Source organism: Molothrus aeneus, chromosome 2 (genome assembly GCF_037042795.1).
Source record: "Molothrus aeneus isolate 106 chromosome 2, BPBGC_Maene_1.0, whole genome shotgun sequence".
In the NCBI taxonomy this organism is placed as follows: Eukaryota; Metazoa; Chordata; class Aves; order Passeriformes; family Icteridae; genus Molothrus; species Molothrus aeneus.
The window spans coordinates 108,336,974-108,359,122 of NC_089647.1; the positions used below are offsets into that span (position 1 = coordinate 108,336,974).

A 22,149-nucleotide genomic window follows, 5' to 3' on the forward strand; every position below is an offset into this window, starting at 1 on the left:
GGCTGCTGTGCTCACACATCTCAGGCAGCCATGGGGAACTGGGTGGAGAATGAAGGACTGTCCATCTTCGTCGTTGTAAGTACAATTTCTGTTGGCATTTGTGTCCAGTGAAAAGTTCTGCAGAAAGCTGTGCTGAGCAGTTCTCACTGTGCCAGTGAAAGATGCACCTGATTATGCTGAAACTGGAGCAGCAAATGCAGGGAAATGCTTTGAGGGAATAATTTTTAAGGAGCTCTCTGGTATTTCAGTTGCTGTAGGCTTCATTGTTAACTGATAAATGATTGTGTATTAACTTTGTTTTGTTAGAAATACTTTTGTTGAGCAAAACAAATAACTTTAAAACTCACTTAAATACATGCACTTCAACAGAGAAAGCAATTAAAACAATCACCCTTTCTTTCACTTTTATGAACAGAAGGGGATCTAACTAAAAGCACAGTGTCTTGATGGTATAAAATATTTATTAATGTCAGATTCAAGGGAGGAAAGAGCAGAGATTTAGAGCAGAGATTCATGAATCCTTTATTAAGACAACTACTATTTGAATTGAATTTGTTTACAGTTTGCATAGAGGGGCTGTGAAAGTAGGTTAAATTAATTCTTATCAAGATTTAAAAGTATGGAAAATCGCAGTTGCATTTACAGGAGCTAAAGAGTAAGCAGGACAGTCCTCCTTGGAGAAAAATGAGTTTGTATTCTAGTGGGGTTTTTTTACTTCACATTGTGATACAAGGGCTAAAGGTATACCTCTATACATATATTATGTACATATACATATATGTATTAAAAACATATGCATAACCAAAATCTAAGAGCAGTTCAAGTATTGTGGCTACCTTTTGTTAGTAGATGCAAATACTGAGAGGAAGAAAAAGAAAGCATAGAATTTGTATATTTTTTGGTGACTGAAATGTGAGCATCTTTATTCCAAGAAGTATTTCTGCTGCTATGAGCAATCAGTACTTGCATATGACCTTGTAATTTAGGAATATAATCCCATAGCAGTGGCACTTCAGTGCTTTGAAAGGGAGGGACTGTGTGTGCTGTCACCTTCAGTGACTTGAGGAAGTTGAAACTGCCAAGAGGTGAATTCTGGCTTTCTTTTTGCCTTTTTTTTCCCCACCAGAACTGAAATATTAAAAGGATTAAGTAAGAGGACTTTATTTTGCTCAAATAAGGAATTTGGGTTTTGAACCTCAAAGCTATAACAAGATGAGGGTAATAGGGAAGGAAACTAACAGACATAAAGAAACCAGCTAAAAGGACAGACCACTGGAAACCCCACCCAAGTGTTCTGCTTTAGCCTCTCCACCTTTACTGCACACTGAGCAGGCACAGGGCTGTCCAGTGCTTGACAGAAACAGGACAGACACAATTCCTGCTGATGTACCTCAACAAAACAGAAACATGCTGCCAGAGTGTGCCACTGTCACTTTTAATAAGTGTCCTAAGCACTTATTCCTGAGATGAGCTTGGTATTTTAATGAGGACTTGGGGATTTCCTATATACTCCCTTACCCTGATGGAAATCCCTTCATTTCCCAGTATTTATTTACATTTTCAAGATCTGAAATAAAACCAGTTTTTTTTACAGTGTTATTTGAGCCAAAGAACTAGCAAAATATATGGGTTAGGAGGGGTGAAGAGCTGTAATGTCACCTTTTCTGGGCTTTCTCCCAGTTCTCAGACTTTCTCTCTGTTTACATGCAACACTTAGCAAAACTACTTAAACTGAGTGCAGTGTTACAGATACGGGATGTATTTCAATATGGGATATATGTTTCAATATGGGATGTGGAATCAGCCAACCAGCTCCAGAAGGGCAAATATCCAGATTTATTATGACCTTTTTGGCCAGATGGACTTGTAGCTGCCTAAGAGTTAATAGCATGCACCTCAGGATGTGTAAGTGTGAGAAAATTCTGCAGTACATCCACAAAGCCTGGTTTGGGGTAGTCTACATGCTACCAAGGGCCTGTGTTGAATATTCCCTGCTGGGTGATTTCAGATCCTCTTCTTGAATTCAGCCCTATGTGCAATTTAGTCCATCTAAATTTAGATCTCAAGCTTCTTTGTCACAGCTTCCAAGTCTTCCTCTCACACAGGTTAATGTCCCTGTGGAATGGAGCTGCCATTTGGAAGAGTCCCTAACCTTCAGTGGTAGAGATTTAACTGGGCTCAGAATTAAACAATTGTAATATGACAGTCCTGATACAACCAGCCCTAAACTCCTTGACCTGTGAAAACATTTCAGCTGCACATTGCTGTGTTTTGGTCTATTGCCACTCCTGTACCCTGTGTTCACAAATCAGAGCCTGTTTACAGCAGAAAGATTTCTGTCACCCTTGCTGAAAACTTTATACCCTGCAGTACATCTCTCTGTGCAAACAGGAGCACAGGGAAGTAACTGACTGTTATCTGAACTGTGTAAATTCAGATGGATTACTTCTAACAACAAATTGTAAGCTTCCTGTTTAATTCTCTTTCAGCTTGTGTGGCTGGGCTTAAATGTCTTCCTCTTTTGGTGGTATTATCTTGTGTATGATGTCCCACCAAAATTCTTCTACACCAGAGTGCTCCTTGGCGTAAGTACAGACATTATTGTTTTGGCACAGACAGAGCACACAGCAGTTTAATAGTTTTAGCTGATCAAAACTGGAGCAGCAGGCTCATGTAGAAGTCACATGCAAGCAGATAACTGAATGCAGGCAGATGTTCAGTGCTTCTGAACAGGAAGCTGGTGCACAAAATAGAGAGATCCCATTCTAAAGATGTTTTCAGTTAATTATTATGCTCTTGGTAATTAAATTAAGCATTAATTGTGGCTACTTTATTAAGCAGAAGATTAATAAAATATTGCCTTTGGACTGTTGTGCAGTCATTTCTCCTTGCAATTATTTTTCAGACCATGAATAGTTTATAAAGATATTGGCTCTGAAAAGCAATCACCATTCATATATTCATCAAGAGTGTGAGTGGTAGCCAGGTAGTGAAGTGATCCTGGATCCTGAGCTATTCCATGTAATCCAACTGGTTAATGCAGCATTGAGTGTCCTACTACAAACTTGCTTCCAAATCTACCACAGGTCATGACCAATTGACAAGGAAAATTAATTTGTTCACATATTTTAAAACCGTGATCACAGGCATAAAAATCAACCTAAGCTTCAGATTACAGAGCACAGCATTTTGCTGAAGGTTTGCAAAGCCCTGGTTTAATTCTACAAAGCCTGAAATCCCATTCTGCATACAGCCTCTGGTCTGTGGATCAAATCATGTCCTTTGCAATGCAGTTGCCTTTCAAGTCACAGAGACTTGTGCTTGGATAAGTACAGCTCATTGTAAACCCAAACAGCTGCGTTTTAAAACCTAAAAGGTGCCAGTCCATGCAAGGAGAGCAAACATTATTTCTCTTCCCTTCATTGCATTTTGATTAATATGGTCATTTTTCCTTCATTTCAAACAGTTCAAAAATATTAAATAATTAAGGGTATAAAGACCAACATTAAGGAAACAGATTCCTAAAAGCTGAGGAAACAAATTTCCCTAGACTCCTTTACTGACAGAGAACTTAAACCACTTCTCTTTATAAGCTGTCCATAACCCTCACCAACTGAAACCACAGACTCTCTACAGCCTTGGGACACAAAACTCTACCAATGGCTTAGATTTGCACCTGTGTTTGACTGCTGAATGCCAAACATGGCAGAGAGCTTTTTATACAACCATGTTAATTCAAAACTGAAAACAGGAGGTGTCTGTCTGCAGGAGCATGTTCTGCCTGCACATGTGTTTCTGACTTGACCGGAGCATGATTCCTTGGAACATTCATGGTGTAAATGTGAACTCTAGATCTCACACTAGTTATGATATAACACATAAATGAAATCTGTGCCCTGGATAATGTCTTAGGTAATGCAATTAATAACAGCATCTCTCTAATTCCAGCGTGCTCTGGCTCTTGCTAGGGCCCCTGCAGCCTGCCTGAATTTCAATTGCATGCTGATTCTGCTGCCAGTATGTCGAAACTTGCTCTCCTTCCTCAGAGGATCAAGTGCGGTAAGATGAAGAAAGAATTTCAAAATTTGTGAAAGATATTATCTTTCATACCTAAACAGACTTGCAAGTATACCAAGAAACTGTGTCCAAGTTCCCCAAATATACCATATTTTGAGGATGTCCTTTTATGAGAAGCAGATAAGCCTGGAGTTTGGCTGTGAGCAAGACTGAGGTCTAATGCCCATGGGGTATCTAGAGCTCTGTTGAGAGTTTAGCTGAATTAGTCTCCTTTGAGTCCTCCCTTTTCAGCTCCCTCCTGGGCATGGTCCTGCCCTGGATGCAAAGTCCCTCTTTTGGCTGGCAGAAGCTGTTGGTGTTCACACACATCCACTGTTTGTCACTGATGCTACACCCACTTAGAGAGAGAAATATCAGCCCCTGTCTGTCTTTGCATGCTCAGTCCTTAAGGTAAATGTTGTTTTTTACAGACTTTCAGAATGGGACTTTTTTTCAGCTGGCTCATAAATTTACATTCTATCTTGTCTGAATTGCATTTCCATCTCAGATGAAATAATTAACACGCGTTTTGACTTTTTTGAGCTCCCAAATGCAAATGTAATACACAGCACTGAGGAGCTGACACTAAGGAAAGGACAGCTTATCCTAAGTGACAGCTGGAGAGGCTTCCTATGATAGTACTGACTCTATCACACTGCCAAAATCTTGATTTCTGGCTATTACAGCAGAAATAATGCAGACAATGCAGGCCATGGTCCAGTGAAAAAGCAATATGCTCCTCAAATTAATGAATTGTCCTTCCAAATGTATAATGATTCTTCCTTTCTTTCTGGACACTTTTAGCAAAAACATGTTCAACAAAACCAGTTCCCAGAAGTCGTTTTTCATCTCTAAACCCAGTCTGAATTTCTTAATGCAAATGAGACAGCCTGCAGGGGCTGGAGAGGCAGAGCAGAAGAGGAAGTGATAAAATAGATGCAGTGTTTCAACAGTCCTTCATAAGGGAAGAAAGTGGGATATGAAGCAATAAGAAAATAACCAGAGACAAAATAGGCTGTACTCCCATCTAGTACATCATACATCTTCACAATGAGTGTGGCTGAATAAATGAGATGTGCCTACTACATTAAACTCTTTAATTACATTTATGAGCGAGGCCAGCGCTCTAGCCTTTCTAAGGAATAACACTTAGGAATATAAAATTGGAAATATATGTCAGGCTTTCAGTCTTTTCCTATACTCCTTCAGATCCTGAGATGCTCCAAAGCAGCCAGCCATACCCTCCATTCATGGAAAAGGAGGAAGGATAGTAAATAAAGCTGTAGGGTTAAAGTTGTTATTCCCCAGGCAGATCAGCAAGTATAAGCCAAAATCCAGAGCTGACTCCTCTGGCAGGAGAAGTCAATAATGAACATAAATTTCAAAAGAATTAATGCTGCTATCGATGAATTCACCTGGAAAATAATGATGAGCCAATGATCATATAAGGCATTTTTAAGATTGCACAGGTGAAAGCAAGCTGGGCAGAGGTGTTCTGAGCTCAAAACAGTGAAAGAGCTGGGTGTACACATGGAGGCTACTGGAAGGTCAAAAACTGATTCTGGGTGTTGAGAATTGTTTTCCAGCTGGGACTTTGTGCTACTTGTCCTGAATTGCTCCTCTCCTAGCATGTATAACCTAACTTTTCTAACCAAGGTCTTGGGAAACTGTCCCTCTTTGTATTCAAACTAGAGTCAGTCCTTCTGCCTTGGGCACTGTGGCAGAGTCACTCAGGCTACACCCAGATAAAAGTGAGTCCCAGGCAGGGAGACACCGTTCCATTCCTGCTGGCAGCACACTCTCCTGCTGATGGCTGGGAATGAGGAAGCAAAGGGCTCTGAGGGTGAGCAAGGAGGGCAGGGAGGGGCATAGAACAGCTCTTAGACAGCTGCTGTTTGTTTAGCTCCAGTTGCTTTTTTGCAGTAAAGCTACGCCCCAGGAAGGATGTAATTTTAGATCTTAAGCAAAAACACCCACGGCCCAGTGAGCCACCAGCAGTGGCAGTGCTGTGGTGGCCTCAGCACAGGGGGACAGCTGCTTGTGCTTGTTGTGCTGTTGTCTCTGATTAGCTATGCTCTGCAGGTAACAACTGTCAGGATCTATCAGAAAAATCATTTAAATGTCAAATAACTTATTGGAAGAGAAGTGACCTTCCCAACAGCAATGTCATTGGGGTCAAGAAGAGGAAAGAATTGCTCGAACACAGCGTTCAAAGGGAGTGTACAGAAAAGTCTTGCCGTCTCCATCCTGCCACCCAGAAATCACGATACAAAGTTATTTGTAATAACTTTGCAACTTTTTAATTGAAAAGACAGCTGTATTGTTTTTTGCATGTCCATTATTGCTGTATTAACTGTTGTTAGTGATCCACATTGACTGAAGGCAGCTGGAGCCCTCTGCCATTGCTTGGCCTTCACTTCTTGCATCAAGTGGTGTTTGCAAGGGAGTCAAGCACTGCCTCACTATGCTACATTTTATTCTACAATATTTTTTTATTGTTTCTCAATATAGGTGATACAAAAAGGCCAAATTTCTTCTGGTTGTCATTGTAGTCTGAAGTGATTGTGGCAGCCCCAGAGTGTTTGTCTCTTGTGAGGAAATACTTGTGGTAGTTTGCACAGTGTTTTGTTCCCTTATCTGGTCAGCAAACACAATGCAAACATACAGCACATGACAGTCATGCATTCTACTGTGTGGAGACAGCAAATGGCAGCTTTACAGGGACTTAAGGCTTTAGGGAAACTCCCAGGGACTTCAGCAGAGTTCATGTGGGGTCTGTTAGGAACCCATAATAATGAAAATACCACTCTGTTTTTCTTGAGAATTGATTTCTTTGGTTTGTATCTGCAGTGATTTTTGCTGGTTTTTTTTTTTTTTGGTAACTCCAAAATCAAGTTGTAAGTGAATGCCTGGGAAGTAAATCCAGTATTTTGGAGAAGGAATGCCTTCATATCACTGCCATAGGTGATATGATTTGGGATGGGAGCTCTCTGAGACAGTTACACCCAAACTTTGCAGCTTGTTTCTAGACTGTGACCTACAATAGGATCCTGGTGCTAGCAAAGCAGTCACTCTGCCATGGCAGACTGTGATCTCTCATTTTGTTTATAATGTAAAATTTAAAAGAAATAAGATGTATTCCTTTGTTATACTGGACGTTAAATTCTTTGTCCTTATCAAATACTTTGTTTCAGGGGGACGTGTTAAAACATAATCTGGAATTCCTGTTTTCTGAAAGATGGGGGAAAATATTTTTGTCTATATTCTGGAATTCTACATTTTTCCTAGCAATGCCACCAGTGTGCTCAGAGCTTCTGGTTTTGTCCCTGCCTTTAAAAAGTGTGCACAGACAACACAAATAATCTTCAAATACCTTTTTCTTTCTACCCAAAGTGCTGCTCTACCCGGATCAGGCGACAGCTGGACAGAAACCTCACCTTTCACAAAATGGTGGCCTGGATGATCGCCCTTCACACTGGTTGGTACTCTAATGTTTCTTTGTTTATTGCTTTCTTGTGTATTTTACGTGGAATCCAGGTGGCATTCAAGTTCTTTAAGATATGGACAGTGACCTGATTTCATTAAAGGAGTCAGTGTGTGCCAAGGCTTAAATCAGTTTCCAGATATGTGCCAACTGTCAGAGAGCAAAAGATAAGAAAGAGTACCTGTATTTTGAACTGTAAGTACCATTTATGATAGTTTAATAAAGGGTGTTTAGCAATGTCCTGAGAACTGGATACACTGGATTCATTCTTATTTAGTTACTTCTTATCTGCCATCTAAAACAAATAATAGAAATTCTTTTTTAAAAAGGATATAAAAAGCTTGGACCTGCTTTGAAGACAAATAAGTATCTACTTGTAGGAGGTGGTTCAAATTTTGAAAAGCATTGTACAATTTTACCCTACAAAGACATGTATGGAATTCATGTGAACATCTCAGCTGGTTTAGGTTTTTGGATGCATTCAGCTCAGTGAGGATATTACTGATGATTATTAGCAAAACTGAAGAACAAAGCAGCACTAATAAATGTGACCCCAAATAAATCCAGATTCAGTTCTTGGCTGTTTTACAGAAGTCCTGCACGAGGATGATCCTAAAAAATAGTTTAAGCCATTTCATATTTCAGTATCCTATTTGTTAGGGTACTGCTACTTGAATTGTTGAAAGGCTTTGTTGAACAAAAATATATTGAAAATTTCCCATTACTTCTTTCCCTCCCTCACCCAAAACCTGCAAAATTCAGGTGGTAAAATTTTAACAGTAAAACACATCACTGATCTGCAATTGTGATGAAGACGGCGAGAGCAGCAGAGCCTTTAAGCAGCAGTTGACAAATGTGACAACGTTTTGAGATGTTACCCCAGACTGCCGAGTACTTGTGGTCAATGCTGATTATTCCTTTCCTGTCACTCCTAGCAATTCACACCATTGCACACTTATTCAATGTGGAGTGGAGTGTGCAAGCCCGTGTTGAAGAGAAAGGCACCCTGGCAGCTGTGCTTTCTGGCCTTGGGGACAAACCAAAGGAAAGCTATGTCAACTTCTACAGGCAAACCATTGCTGTAAGTGACATCAGACTCCAAAGGGCCATCACTGCATTTGTGTGGGTGATCATACAAAACTATTTGAGCAGAGTGCCTGTTTCTGGTGTCCACAGTCTGGGTTTGGGCCATCTTGCAGAAAAACCTTGTAGAATTCAGTTTTCTATATTTGCCAGTAATATCGTTGTTGAGCTCTGGTAGTACTTTAAACTTTTTCACCTGAGGATTTCAAAGTAGTTTTAAAACATTATGTAAAAACATACCCTGTAAAGCAGTGTTCTAACTTAGACATGACACTCAGAAAGGTACACAGAAGTAAAGGCAAAAGTTTTGAAGTGTAGTGGTTTAAGCTCTGGTCAGTGAGGAAAAAGAAGAGAAAGTACTTCCCTACTTCTCAGAAGAGCACTGAGCCTCCAAACTCTGCATGAGTTATGAGTCCCACAGCTGTGCAACACCAGAGGAAAGGAGAGTTTTCATTTAGCTCCCAAAATATGGACTCCAGCTCTGAACGCCAGACCTGTGCAAATGTATTCACCTTCCCCAAAGCAGTCCTGCTGAGCCATGGCAGAGTAAGAAGCCATGTTTGGTGTGTTAATTCATGGAAAAAGCATTCTCTGTACTTCCAATTACCTTAGTAAAGGTAAATGTGCAGTGCAACAAAAGTGAACAGGGATTTTGGCATCAGATGACTTAAGGACTTATAACAAAGTAAAGGGTTTGGTGAGGATGGTTCAACTGGCTCTGCTTTGGTGCAACCCCTTCCTTAGACCAAGGTGTGCAATTGTTTCACAGAATCCCGTTGGGGGCCTCTATGTGGCTTTCACATACTTGGCTGGCATCACTGGGGTTGTCATCACACTGGCCCTCATCCTCATCATCACCTCATCCACCAAAACCATCCGGAGGTCATATTTTGAAGTATTTTGGTACACCCACCATCTCTTTGTCATCTTCTTTATTGGCCTTGTCATCCACGGTGCTGGGTGAGTATTTGCACTTATCACCAAATATCTGATAACCACTGAATCTTTATTTAAAGCCCCCTTCACACATGAGTATGGGGACTTCTGTCACTGAGCAGCAGCTGTTTTTGATGGCAGTGATGGGCCAGTAGAGGCTCTGAGAGTCAAGAAGCTCTCACTGATACTTGCAACAAGCTGTCCTCACACAGGTTTCATGTGACTTTGGCATACTTAGGCTCGCTATCACTTAACTTCTTCTGATATCTTAATTGCAAAACTCTTTTCCAAGGGTTCTGTTTTTAATTGTTAATTTTCCTTCCTCTCCTAAAAGGAATTGCATCACACACATGCATGTAAGGAGATCTCATTAAAAATTTACAGAGTTTAGAATTTTATTGGATAATGAAAACTATAGTAATATAGATTTATGTTTCAGACTTGGATGAACTCGTAGTATAAGCAGCATTTAAGAATAGATTTTTAGCTGTTTCAACTTAGAAATAGGCATTTGTAAAGTTTTTAACTTTCAAATGCCAAAGATCTTTTTCTGCTGTTGCTTCATTTCATATCTTCTGAAAGAGCTGGAAAGCCTAATGAAACAGTTTTAGCACTACACAAACACAATTTTAGCACTTAGAAAAATGAACTTTAGATCCATTTTATAAAACCAAAGAATGGGTGAATAAAGAAAAAAGACTCAAGTATCTGAGCTACATTTAAATAGTTCATAATTACACTACATTGCCCATTTTAAAGGAACTCCTACATGCAATAGAAAGTGTGCTTTAAAAATGCCCAGCAAAAATGACTATTCAAAACCACTTCCTTACAGCCCATTAGTGCCACTAAGAAGTCAAAAATCAAAGTAAAACAGGAAGAACACAAATAGAAGGCAGATGGGAATCACCCCCAGCATATTTGCTCATTCCAACTTTCATAACAAGGAAACAGTTTGAGCAAAACTTGTGGAAGGAAAAAAAACAAGAGGTTCATGTTTTCTGCAGCAAACATTGTATAGTTACTGACACAATGTCCAAACTTGCCAGTAATTACTACACAATGCTATCAGAAAGCAAGCATTGCCCTTTCCAGAGGTCAGTGGAAAGCATATATTTTATAAAAATTGAATTTTTATTTACTTCAGTGTTCACTGTACTCCCACCATCTTAATTGCACTGGAATGAAAAGGCAAGAGTTTGGGCAGCAGTGTTGTCAGTGAAGTTCAGCTGTCCTTTGGAAGCAGATATAAACAGGAATATTCTCATCTGTAGAGGAAAGGATGCTTTCCAGCTGTGAACTCAGTGACCCCACTTATTTGGCCTTCAAAGTAATAATGACATTTTGAGTTAAGAGAAAATACACTGAGAAATATGAGATGGGCTTGTTACACTCATGGAAGGCATCTCAGGTGTGCAAAGATGGATGTCATGGAATGAGTATGAGCTGACACTCTCAAAGCAACATATTAGGAAGAGACATGAATGCCAGTTTATCTCACGGGACAGAAGGCTGTCACACATATTCTCATTAATCTCTGCAAACACACATCTTTGTATATACAGAAAGTTGAGTCAAAGTTTATTGATGGCATCAAAGGGGCAGATTCAAGAAAGATGGAGAGACACTTTACAGGAGCACAGTGACAGAAAAGGGGGAGTGGATTCAAACTGAGGGTAGGTTTAGATCAGATATTAGGAAAAAATTCTTTACTGTGAGGGTATTGAGGCCCTGGCACAGGTTGTCCAGAGAAGCTGTGGCTGCCCCATCCCTGGAATTGTTCAAGGCCAGGCTGGATGGGGCTCTGAGCAACCTGGTCCAGTGAAAGTTGTCCCTGCCCATGGCACGGTGGTTGGAACTGGACAAACTTTAAGGTCCCTTCCAACCCAACCATTGTGTGATTTAATTCTCTGACTCTACAATAATTCTTGTCTGTTACAAGCTGTTACAGCACTTTTGAAGCACTGATGGTTTTTGTGCATGAGCTCTGTGTCACAGACAAATGTCCCAAATTTCCCCACACAGTAAATGTGAGGAGGAGAGGGTGTACAGAGGTGCAGTTCACTCTTTTGGAGTTAAAGGAAAACCTTCAGCCAAAAAAGAAATAGCTATAAGTCTATACTGCTGAAAGCTTAATTACAGTACTAGAAAGAGCATCTACACTGACTGATAAGGGGAAATAATTTTTTTTGGTCTTGTACAGGGTACTGACATTGTCAAACCTTGAATAGAGCATAGAGCAAGGCAAAAACCCTCAGACCCCCTTTCCCTTAAGCAATGGGGAGGGCAGTGGAGGAAATGGGCTCCTCCTGTTCCCATAAATGATCCCAGAGGTGGCCCAGCTGAACCCCCTGTCATTAGTGGGGAAGTGAAGTGTAACTGCTGATGTTCCTGCAAATTGCAACTCGTGATGCTGCTGGGACACTGTCACTGCTTCCCTTTATTTTTCAGACAGGATATTAATCAAACAGTTAATGAAGAAGAGGTTCATTAGTAATATTTATGAGCAATATCTTATCTCTCAACCCTGTGCAGAGGTTTTGTAACAATTCTCTGGAAAATCTGTCACACAAAGCTAGGCACGCATATAGCTTAGATACCATGGGGTTCTTTGAAATATCAGAAATGTTGTCTAGCTCACAGGCACTGAGCTAGGAAAGCAGAAAGAGAAGTCATGGGGAGAAGATATCAAAGAATCACGTTGGCATAAAACTGACCAGCCTGATCAGAAGCAGACTGTTTCTAGGGAAAATTCAGCAGATCTTAATCTGAAAGTTTTTACTAGGATCCTGAGGTTGGCAGAACTCCAAACAGAGGCAGGAAATAGTGAAAAAGAATAGACTTTTGCCCCTTGAAACTAAAATTACCTCTCTGCACCAGTTCTGTTACTGGAAATACAGCTGTACTGGATCAGTTAGCATATTCTTTATATTAAAACAAAGAACAAATGAATAAACAAAAAGACAACCAAGCAAGAAAATTGAGGCCAGATAATTGGCTGATGCAAGGTGCTAGCTGTAATAGCTGCTTGTGTCAAAAGCATCTGTATTCATTCATAGCACCTGAACAGCTGCTCCAAAGGGAGAATATTTTGGAAAGGGATCTCCAAATTTCTAAAATAAACAACAGGAATAATCTCTGTTGTGGTCAGTAGCAAATTGATTACTTGTCCATTCCAGGTTTTGGGTTTTGGTTTTTTTGTTTGTTTTTTTCTTTCAGTCAGGTTTTACTTTTTTTTTAATTGAAGAAAAAAAGTAGGATAACTCAGAAAAGAATGAAGCTTTCTAATTGTGACCACATCCTGGAAGTGGTAATGGACATAACTCTCAGTTCCTCACCTAACCTTGAAATCAGGATTTTATCCCACAAACTTCCCTCCCCATTTTTATTTCTTAATGGTAACTTTGTGGGTAGATTAGAGCAGTAAATGTGTATCAGAGCTGTAGCAGTGCACAAATTGACAACTCCATATAAATAGGGTGATGTACATAAATAGAATAACAATAAGGAACAGATACTTTCATTTTAATTTCATTGCCTTAATGACCTTTACTTTTTTCCCAGTCGTATTGTACGGGGACAGACAGCTGAAAGCCTGGCTGAACACAACCCAGAGATTTGCTACAAGAACTTCACTCTCTGGGGCAAGACTGAGGCTTGTCCAATCCCCCAGTTTTCAGGGAATCCTCCTATGGTAAGAACAGCTGGCTTGTGTGTAAATCCAATTGGAAATGTTTACAGTTTTCTGTTTTTTCTTAAATTGCATATAAAACTAGCCATATAACCCTCAGCACTCTCCAGTGGCAGCTTTCTTTGCATGAAGCAAGAGGTTTGGACACAGTAGGTTGTAAGCAGAAATGGACTCCAGACAGACTGCACACTTCCAGCGTGCTGTAAAATAAGCACAGCTGACAGACAAAGCAAAAGAGCAATTGGTATCTGAGAACTTTTTATCCAAAAAGTAAACTGCAAAGTAATGGCTCCTGGGGATATCTAGAAAGTGCTATAATGCTCATAATAAATAGTTTAACATTATTAATGGACTAATGATCATTAGCAAGAAAATAACACCCTTGGAAATGTGAATTTGAAACTTCAGCTTTTATTGACTAACCAGGCTGTTTCTTCTTTCACATTTCAGACTGGGCTGTTAACAGAAACCACATCTTTTCCTGCAGTAATACAGACCTGAGTCAATAATACCTGAATACCACATTTCACTTTGTTACATTCTTTTTTAGACAGAGACAAAATTACTTGCAGGAAAATACCTTGCTGTAACTCTAGTAGAAACTAAAAAGCCAGCTGCAACACTTAACAGAGAAAGAAATTCCCCCTCTGACCAGAATTTTGAAAATATCATATATCTTAAGGATTCCCTAATCTGGTTTATAAATAATAGAGATTACTTGAACTTCACCTCTGCTTATAGAATTTCCAGGATTTGAATTGATCTAAGTTGCCATCTCATCTAGTGGAAAGCGTCCCTGCCCACAGCAGGGGGGTTGGAGCTAGATGATCTCTAAGATCTCTTCCAACCCAAACCTTTCTATGATTCTGTGATCTTCATCATCTGACCCAGAATCACAGAATTTTCTTCTGCCTACAGACGTGGAAGTGGGTGGTGGGTCCCATGTTCCTGTACCTGTGTGAGCGGCTGGTGCGGTTTTGGAGGTCACAGCAGAAGGTTGTTATCACAAAGGTAAGTGATAACAACCTGTTATCACAAAGGTAAGTGCTGATGCTGCACTTAACACCAGGCAGAGCTTCACCTTCTCCTCCAAATGGTGCAGCAAAGGCAGAGGCTCCTACATACCCAGGTTATCAGTGGAAGGAATGTTCTGACTGCTGTCGTGATGCCAACACCTAACATCCAAATGTAGCCTCTAAAAGTGAGGAAGAGGAGGAATATAGCTAAGGCACAGGATTGAATTTTAGGAAAGAAGTGAATTTTCCTTGTATTGGGTGAAAAAATTCCACAGTACAGAAATTCCATGGACTTGAGACTAATTTAAGACACAGAACAAATGACCCCTGAACACAAGTTAAGAGCATGTGTGTTTCATGTATCTGAATCTAATGTTGAGCTTTCATTTCTGTGGTGTGTTGCAGAGATATTAACACTGATCCTGAAATTCTGACAGCTGAATTAGCATAGAACTGAGCTCAAACTTATGAAAACTATCCTGGCCTTTCCCAGGGTAATTTCCTCATATGGCACTGTGCTGCATCCTGAGGACACACCCTGTTCAAATCATAGCAGGGTTTGGGGGATGACATTAAGTGCTTCTACTGTGCTCTATAATGATGCTGACACATTGGAAGGCTCCTAAATATCTGTGTGCTTTTGGTAATTTTACCAAAATATCCTGTGTGCTACCTCTACACTATATTTCTATGGCATCTGTTTTGTGTCCTGTTGGCAGAAAATTTCCTTCACCATCCTAAACACCACAGTTAATACCAAAATTAACAGACAGAGAGAGACTTGATTCTCCCTCTTGCAAATCTCTTTTTAGAAATGAAAATAATTTTGGCAGACAACTTTAGGATTAAAAACTTGAGTGACAGAATTACTGGTTTTACTTCTAGAAGATTGTTTCTAAAGAATAGCCAAGGTCTCACCTGACTAAAATAAGAAAACATCCATTTCCAGTGGTACTACCTGTCCAATATCTGTAGGATAGCCCTGTGGTTTTGGCCCTATATTTACAGTCAGGCCCATTAACTCTGTGCTCTGTGCCAGTGGGTAAGGTCCGTCTGGAATTAACAATGTGCTCCCACAGATCTGGAGATGTGTTACAAGATGTGCCAGCCTGGCCTGTCCTTTGGAGTGGCTGCAAGTGTGGTGGTGTGAGAAAATACTTCAACCAAAACATCAGCATCCTCTGCAGGCTTTTATCTGCCTGTCAGGTGCTGTTGCTCACTTTCAGTTCTGCTGGGAAGAAAGTTTCACCTGCTTTCCTTGCTCTCAGAGCAGAGGATGATGTTAGTGATGGTGGATGTAAATATATCAGTGAGATACATCAGTGAGGACAGACATTTTCTTTTCCTTGTTTTTCCCTATGCCCTTCTCACTGTAGGTGGTCATTCATCCCTTCAAGACAATTGAGCTCCAGATGATGAAAAAAGGCTTCAAGATGGAGGTTGGACAATACATTTTTGTCAAATGTCCAGCAGTGTCTAAACTGGAATGGCATCCATTTACACTGACTTCTGCCCCAGAAGAGGATTACTTCAGCATTCACGTCCGAATCGTAGGAGACTGGACAGAGGGCTTGTTCAATGCCTGTGGCTGTGATAAACAAGAATTCCAGGAGGCATGGAAGTTGCCCAAGTATGTACAAAGAGTCTCCATGGTAAAGTCAAAAAACACCTATGGCAGTTTAAATATTGCTCAAGCAATTTGATGGCACCAGTGATACAAATATTAAATGGTGACACAGATGTGGGTCTTAGATGCCTCTTTACAGTTTTTTCTATCAGCTCCACTTCTCCTTTTGCTGACTAGTATTCAGTCCAAATATGCATTGTAGCAGAAAAATACCTTTTAACTGTCATTTTAAATGGTGTTAATAAATATTCACTTCTGATTTAATAAGCATACTTTAAATTCCAGGATAGCTGTGGATGGCCCCTTTGGAACAGCAAGTGAGGACGTGTTCAGTTATGAAACTGTGATGCTGGTTGGAGCTGGAATAGGGGTCACCCCCTTTGCATCTGTCCTCAAGTCTGTCTGGTACAAATACTGCCATGATGCCACCACCCTAAAGCTCAAGAAGGTATGGATGCCTGTGTCCTCTTTTCCAGACCCCTGTAACTGTTCAAGGGCCCAGTCAAAGCAGGCACAGCAAAGGTGATCTGGCTCCAGGCATGCATGACTCCTAAAAGAAGGAAGAGTCCAGTTGCCTCTCAAGGTTAGCAGGAGGAAAACAGGAGGCTCTAAAGCAAAAATATAATGAAAGGAGAAACAGCCTAAAAGCCAAATCATGCATGCTAATCCTGACTGTGGCCCTGGGGATTTCCAGTTGCAGTGGAAATGGTGTTCATCTACTTGAGAAACATAAAGTTCAAGGCGCTAATACAGCCTGGGGAAATATTGCATTCCTTCCCTCAGCACAAAGAGGAAGGCTTTTTCATAAGTAGAAGAGCAATGGAAGCATCCTCCTGTCTCCTCCTGCCCCTGGAAACTCCCTGTGCAGAGGTGTGGGGTCACACTTTGCAGTTAAGGCCATATTCAGAGAACAGAACTGGTTTTTTTTACCTACTTTATCTCGCCTGCCGGCAGACAGAAAGAGAGTGCACCTCTAAATCATTTATTTATGTCCTAACAAACTGTTTTACAAGGAGATAAATGGGGAAACATTGCAAACTAAAAATGTGGAAGAGAAACAGGAATATATTTCCTTGTTCTTGCAGTTAGTCATTCAGCTTTATAACCCTCTCAGCATCAAAATTCCTGAATAGCTTCAATACCATTTCTACCCATCTACTGAAGTGTTCAGGGCATTTTTTACCAGAACTCTATAATCCTCACTCTGTCAACAGACATAAACCTGGAAAACATAAGTGCCTGTGTCCCATGACAGCTCATTCTTGTCTCTTCCAGATTTATTTTTACTGGCTTTGCAGGGACACTCATGCCTTTGAATGGTTTGCTGACCTCTTGCAATCTCTGGAGGCTCAAATGCAGGAGAGGAATAATGCAGAGTTTCTGAGCTACAACATCTACCTTACAGGCTGGGATGAAACTCAGGTAACCACACAGTGGGGAATATCACTGCCATAAAACTGAGGTTGATGTTAGAAAATTTGTTCTCATAGCTATTCAAATGATCTTTTATCCTGGGCATCCATCTGGCTCCCAGAGGTTTTGGGTGTGTGCAGACAGGTGTTATCCATCAGAAGTTACCTGGGATCAGCTGTTCATGGGCACTGATTTCCTTTCTGCTTTCCTCTGGCTGTGCTCTGTGGGAAGCAGGCTTTGTTCACAGGAGGAACCTCAGCTGACCATGTATGAGTCCCTAAAGCAGCTGATGCTGCCTCAAGCATGTAATTAAGGGCTTTAGGAACCAGGGAAGCCACTGCACAAAGCTTGAACCATAGCAGCATATTTGTTTCAGGACTCATGAGTTCTCTGGTCCTGTGCTGGTAGATTGCTGTGGGGATGCAAAGGAGCAGATGCCTGAGGATGTGGGATTGAGTCAGGAAAGGCTCTCGCTCTGTTACTTTTGGTGCTGTTTTATATTACATTTATCTCACCACTGCAAAATTCACCATGTGCCCAAAGTGCTGTAGCTCAGCTAGATAGACAGGTAGGGGGAGCAGCAAGGAAGTTATCACATATGGAACATCAAAAAAAGAGAAAGGAAAGAAGAAAAGTTCCTCCTTTTTTTTTTCCTTGGAGATAAAGGTACCTGGAGCTTTTTTTATCTCATATAAAAGGGCTACAGAACTCTGTAAGGCCTGAGCTTATGCCTTTAACCACATTTTCTCTTCCTTGCTTTTCTTGACTTAACTGGTCTAGCTGGAAATTACACAGGCAAGGCCTCCTCATATGGACCAAACCTTCCAGAGAACAAACAGGCAGGATTTCATTATGGTCAAGGGAGTCATGCTATTGTATTTGAAGGGAAAGGATTTTTTAATTTGCAGTCCTGTGTTAGAGTTCTTAGACTAAACCTGTTCATTGGAAAAAAACCCTACAATTAATTGCTGCATTCAATGTTTCATAGATTTAACTCTTGAGATCACCCAGTCTGGGGAGAAGGAAGGGGTAGATACTGATAGCCAGGATTTTATCAGTCTTATCTTTCCTTGCAAAATACCATAAATTCCATAATCTCATTAGGGAAATATTTCAGTCAGTATTGACATTATTATTTTTTAACCAGAACACAATGCTGCAGTATTTATCTGTCCCTTGTCTTTCATTTCCCACAGGCCACTCACTTTGCAGTGCATCATGAAGAAGAGAAAGATGTGATTACAGGACTGAAACAGAAAACCTTGTATGGAAGACCTAACTGGGAAAATGAGTTCAAAACAATTGCGGGGAAGCATCCTGGGTAAACTTTTGCAAATTTATGGTGTCTGTGGACTTCCTCTGTTTAATGGCCATACATACCATAGAGCAAAATCTTGTTCCTTTGGCTGATAAAGTTTCAGGAGCATTTTTTTACCCTACATATTCTCCAGGTCTTTTCTATTTTTTTTCAGCCACGGACATGATCTATGATCTTGAACAAATTATTTTGACCTTCAACTTTTTTAAAAGTCATTCATTTTCCACAAGATACTTCTTGGGATATCTTGTGGGAAAGTATCCTTTTCCAGAAGATACTTCTTCTAATTACTAGCAGAAGATTTAGGAAAAAACTAGCCCTATCCTTCCAGCTGAAGTAAATAGGAATATCAGGTGGGGTCTAAACACCTCCAAAACCACTTTCTACCTCTAGAAACCAAACCTGAATATGGATGACCTTTAGCTAACCACCCAAAATTTGCAGGAAAAAACCAGAATAGCTCCTCTCAAGAATTTGTGCCATAAGCTCTTTGAATCTCTATTTCTTTGATTCAGTGAGGTCAATAAACCTGTCTTCACTGACTAAGGCTGAGCTGAGATTTAGTCCATCATTTGTTTTAGAAGCTGCAATAAGTTTGAAGGGGTTATAAGGTTTAGGGGATAGTTGTCCGGTTCTACCCCAATTCCTGTAATTGGGAAAAAACCTTGCATCTGTAGAACATAAAAATGATTTACATGGGGAATATCCAGCTGCTCCAGACCTAGTTTCTGACCATATTTTCATTTTCTTGACAGCTCCAGAATAGGTGTTTTCCTCTGTGGCCCTGAGGGCCTGGCTGACACACTCAACAAGCAGAGCATCAGCAACTCAGAAGCTGATCCACGAGGAGTACACTTCATTTTTAACAAAGAAAATTTCTAACTCTGAAGCAAGTGGGAGTCATTAAAAGCAAAGTCTAAAGACTGAATCTATTTTTCTGTTTGGAGTCTGGGAAGGACAGCCCAGCTTCTAAATTTCAGCTACACTAACACAGGTCCCTTTGCTTCTTGGGAATGATTTTGGCTCTGTGGTAGAATAAGAGTCCAGTTTTACCTTAGGGAAGTTTTCATTGCCCTCTGTGTGCTGGCTATTTAGTAGAAATCTGTTTTCTTTGTCTGTGTGAGGGCATTTCCCCTCAATTAACTGCCTTTATCCTCCTATTATTTGCAAGGACTGCTGAAGAGTGGAGGCTGTCATTTGCTTTTGGGAGCCAATTCACACCCATAAAGCTCAGTGCTATTGAACAATAAAGCATTCTAGTTTAATGCTTGCTATTAGGAGGCAGCTTATCCTGAAAAACTGTTTCAACTAATGGAGGCAATTAGGAGTTAAATTCAAAGTTCATTTATGGCCTCAGCCTAGGATGTTTTCCTTTCCTTATACAATATTTTCTCTGCCTTCCCATAGGAAGTCTTCTGAAATAAGCAGTTCATTAATTCCTCAATATCCTCACTCTCCCCTGGAACCAGGGGAGTTGCAAAAGGGTGGCTGGGAAAGTTCGTTCCTTACAAGAGGAAAACTCCTTTGTGGACCAACACCTTCCAGGCTTCCAACATAAGCCTTAAACATCCTCTCCAAGAGAGAACTCATGCAGCTGAAAAGAAGCTGCTTCTCCTCAGGGAAGTGAAGAACTGAAAAGGAACCACCTGGGCTTCTGAGAACCAGCCCAGCTGCAGAGGGGTGACAAGGACAGACTCAAGTCCCACACCTGGTGTGTGAGTCACTGCTGCCTGCTTTGGACACCCTCACTCTCACATCTTCAGGCTCACAGTGCAGGGAGCCATACAAGAAGAGGTTCTGTGTTTCCAAGATTGCCATTTCTGCTGTGCAAGGCTGAAAAAAAGCAGTTGCTGAATGGTTTAATGGGTGTTTTCTGAAGCACTCTTAGATGCAAACAGTGCCTTTGGCCCCATTGCTCAGCTGTTCCTCTTTGAGGTGAAACTGGCTTTGAGAAAGCAATGCTCACTTCATTCAGTTATGGAATAGCTGTGGGTAAAGTTTCTGATGTGCACAAGACTCCCATACACAGCCCAGTGCCTCTGTGTGCACATTACAGGTAGCAGGTTCTTAAAAACAGACCAAAAAAGGGAACCAAAACTTTTAATACTGGCAAGAGAGGAAAAAAAAACTATTAAAGCCAGCAGCATAGGAAAAAAAAAAAAGAAAAAAAAAAAAAAAAGAAAAAGCAAGTGCAAAAACCCTTGAAAAAGCCACACTTTAGTATACCATGTCTTCCATTCATCCCAGTTGTCTGCTTTGTGACTTTTAAGCTCCACAGCCAAGACCTGCAGTAGCCCCTGCACAGCACAAGACCTTCCTGGCAGGTTCTTGCAGCCACAGAAGAAAGCTGTGGTCTCCTTCTGCAATTTCAGACAGCTTTGTGCAGCCATCTGGTTGCATGTAGCATATTTTACGCCTCAGCTTGCCAGACAGGATATGTGTCCTCCCTTTACAGCATTTTAAAATGTTATTCAGGCTCTGAATGCTACTTCAGAAAGACAGCCTACCATTCCTATTTATTAATATCAGTTAACAGCAAATGTTGGCAAAGATTAACTCTTGGTGGGGAATTTTCCAGTTCTTTCCCTCAGAAGAGCCATATTCAAATCCACGTCATTCTGTCAGATACACATCTATTGAATCATAACAGAACATAAGTATAGCCAAAGAAACTTCTTCTGTGGAGTAAATATTGCTACTAAAATATAATAAGGGTCTCATCCTGTGCAAAGAGCACTGAAATATTTACCCTTGATTTTAATGGAAATGTGATCAGGCTTTCATAATCATATAAAGTGGGCAAAGAGGAATTGCAAGGGGTCACATGGAGACAGCATATTTATCTTAAGAGTCTTGGAGGGGCGTATTTTAATTCACCATTAATTTTCTATATATTGACATGTTTGTTCTTAAAACATCAGGGATCTTTCCTTACTTAGCCAGTTGCAGTGACATTTCCTGACCAGCTGCACACTTGCACCAGGGCTTGTCAACTTGAACTCAGAAATAGTAATTCTGTGTTTATTAATAAATCATTGTCTTCCTAAAACATAGGAAAGAATAAGTGAGAGTTTCTCAGTTTTTTTTCAAAAGTTAGTTATATTGATCCTGCTAAAATAGCAAGCCATGCACAATCAGTCATGTCTGAATATGAATATTTTCTTAAATTTAGGGTACAAGAGTGAAATAAATAGCAGTGAAATACAAGTATAAGAAACAAACTAGTTAGAGTCCTAAGGGCAGTGGGCTACAGGTGAGCTTCAAGGACACTCTTTTTTTGGGGCCAAATGCCACTGCTTGCAATCTGACCATTGCTATCACCTGGGCCTCTGGCTGAAGAATTCCTCCTTCTGTGTATTATGAAGTGTACTGAAGTCTGATCTCTGCTTCAGGGCCAAAAATTCGCCTACTCAAATGACAAATGTTCTGCTGAGGGCAAGAAAAGCCAATTGTTGGATTATTAAAATAACTGTTTCAACTAATGGAAGCAATTTGGATTAAATTCCAAGTTCACTTATGGCCTCA

At 40.5% G+C, this 22,149-nt stretch overlaps 1 protein-coding gene across 2 annotated transcripts; it reads left to right on the top strand.

Moving 5' to 3' along the window:
* CYBB (cytochrome b-245 beta chain) lies at nucleotides 1-22,149 on the top strand. Of its 2 annotated transcripts, none has more exons than XM_066571660.1 (13): nucleotides 1-75; nucleotides 2,490-2,585; nucleotides 3,949-4,059; nucleotides 7,450-7,534; nucleotides 8,476-8,621; nucleotides 9,393-9,583; nucleotides 13,124-13,253; nucleotides 14,169-14,261; nucleotides 15,643-15,896; nucleotides 16,179-16,341; nucleotides 17,169-17,315; nucleotides 18,503-18,627; nucleotides 19,380-22,149. In XM_066571660.1, the coding sequence occupies exons 1-13, from the start codon at nucleotides 31-33 to the stop codon at nucleotides 19,504-19,506; spliced, it is 1,713 nt and encodes a 570-aa protein (XP_066427757.1). In that variant the 5' UTR covers nucleotides 1-30; the 3' UTR covers nucleotides 19,507-22,149. The 2 variants fall into 2 exon arrangements, with proteins under 2 accessions (XP_066427757.1, XP_066427758.1); XM_066571661.1 differs by having other exon boundaries at nucleotides 15,664-15,896.

Excerpts from the sequence above, each read along its gene's own strand:
- CYBB (XM_066571660.1), top strand. The coding sequence starts at position 31 with ATGGGGAACTGGGTGGAGAATGAAGGACTGTCCATCTTCGTCGTT. Across the intron at positions 2,586-3,948 it reads ACACCAGAGTGCTCCTTGGC|CGTGCTCTGGCTCTTGCTAG; the intron begins GTAAGTACAGAC and ends CTCTAATTCCAG. Across the intron at positions 8,622-9,392 it reads TCTACAGGCAAACCATTGCT|AATCCCGTTGGGGGCCTCTA; the intron begins GTAAGTGACATC and ends ATTGTTTCACAG.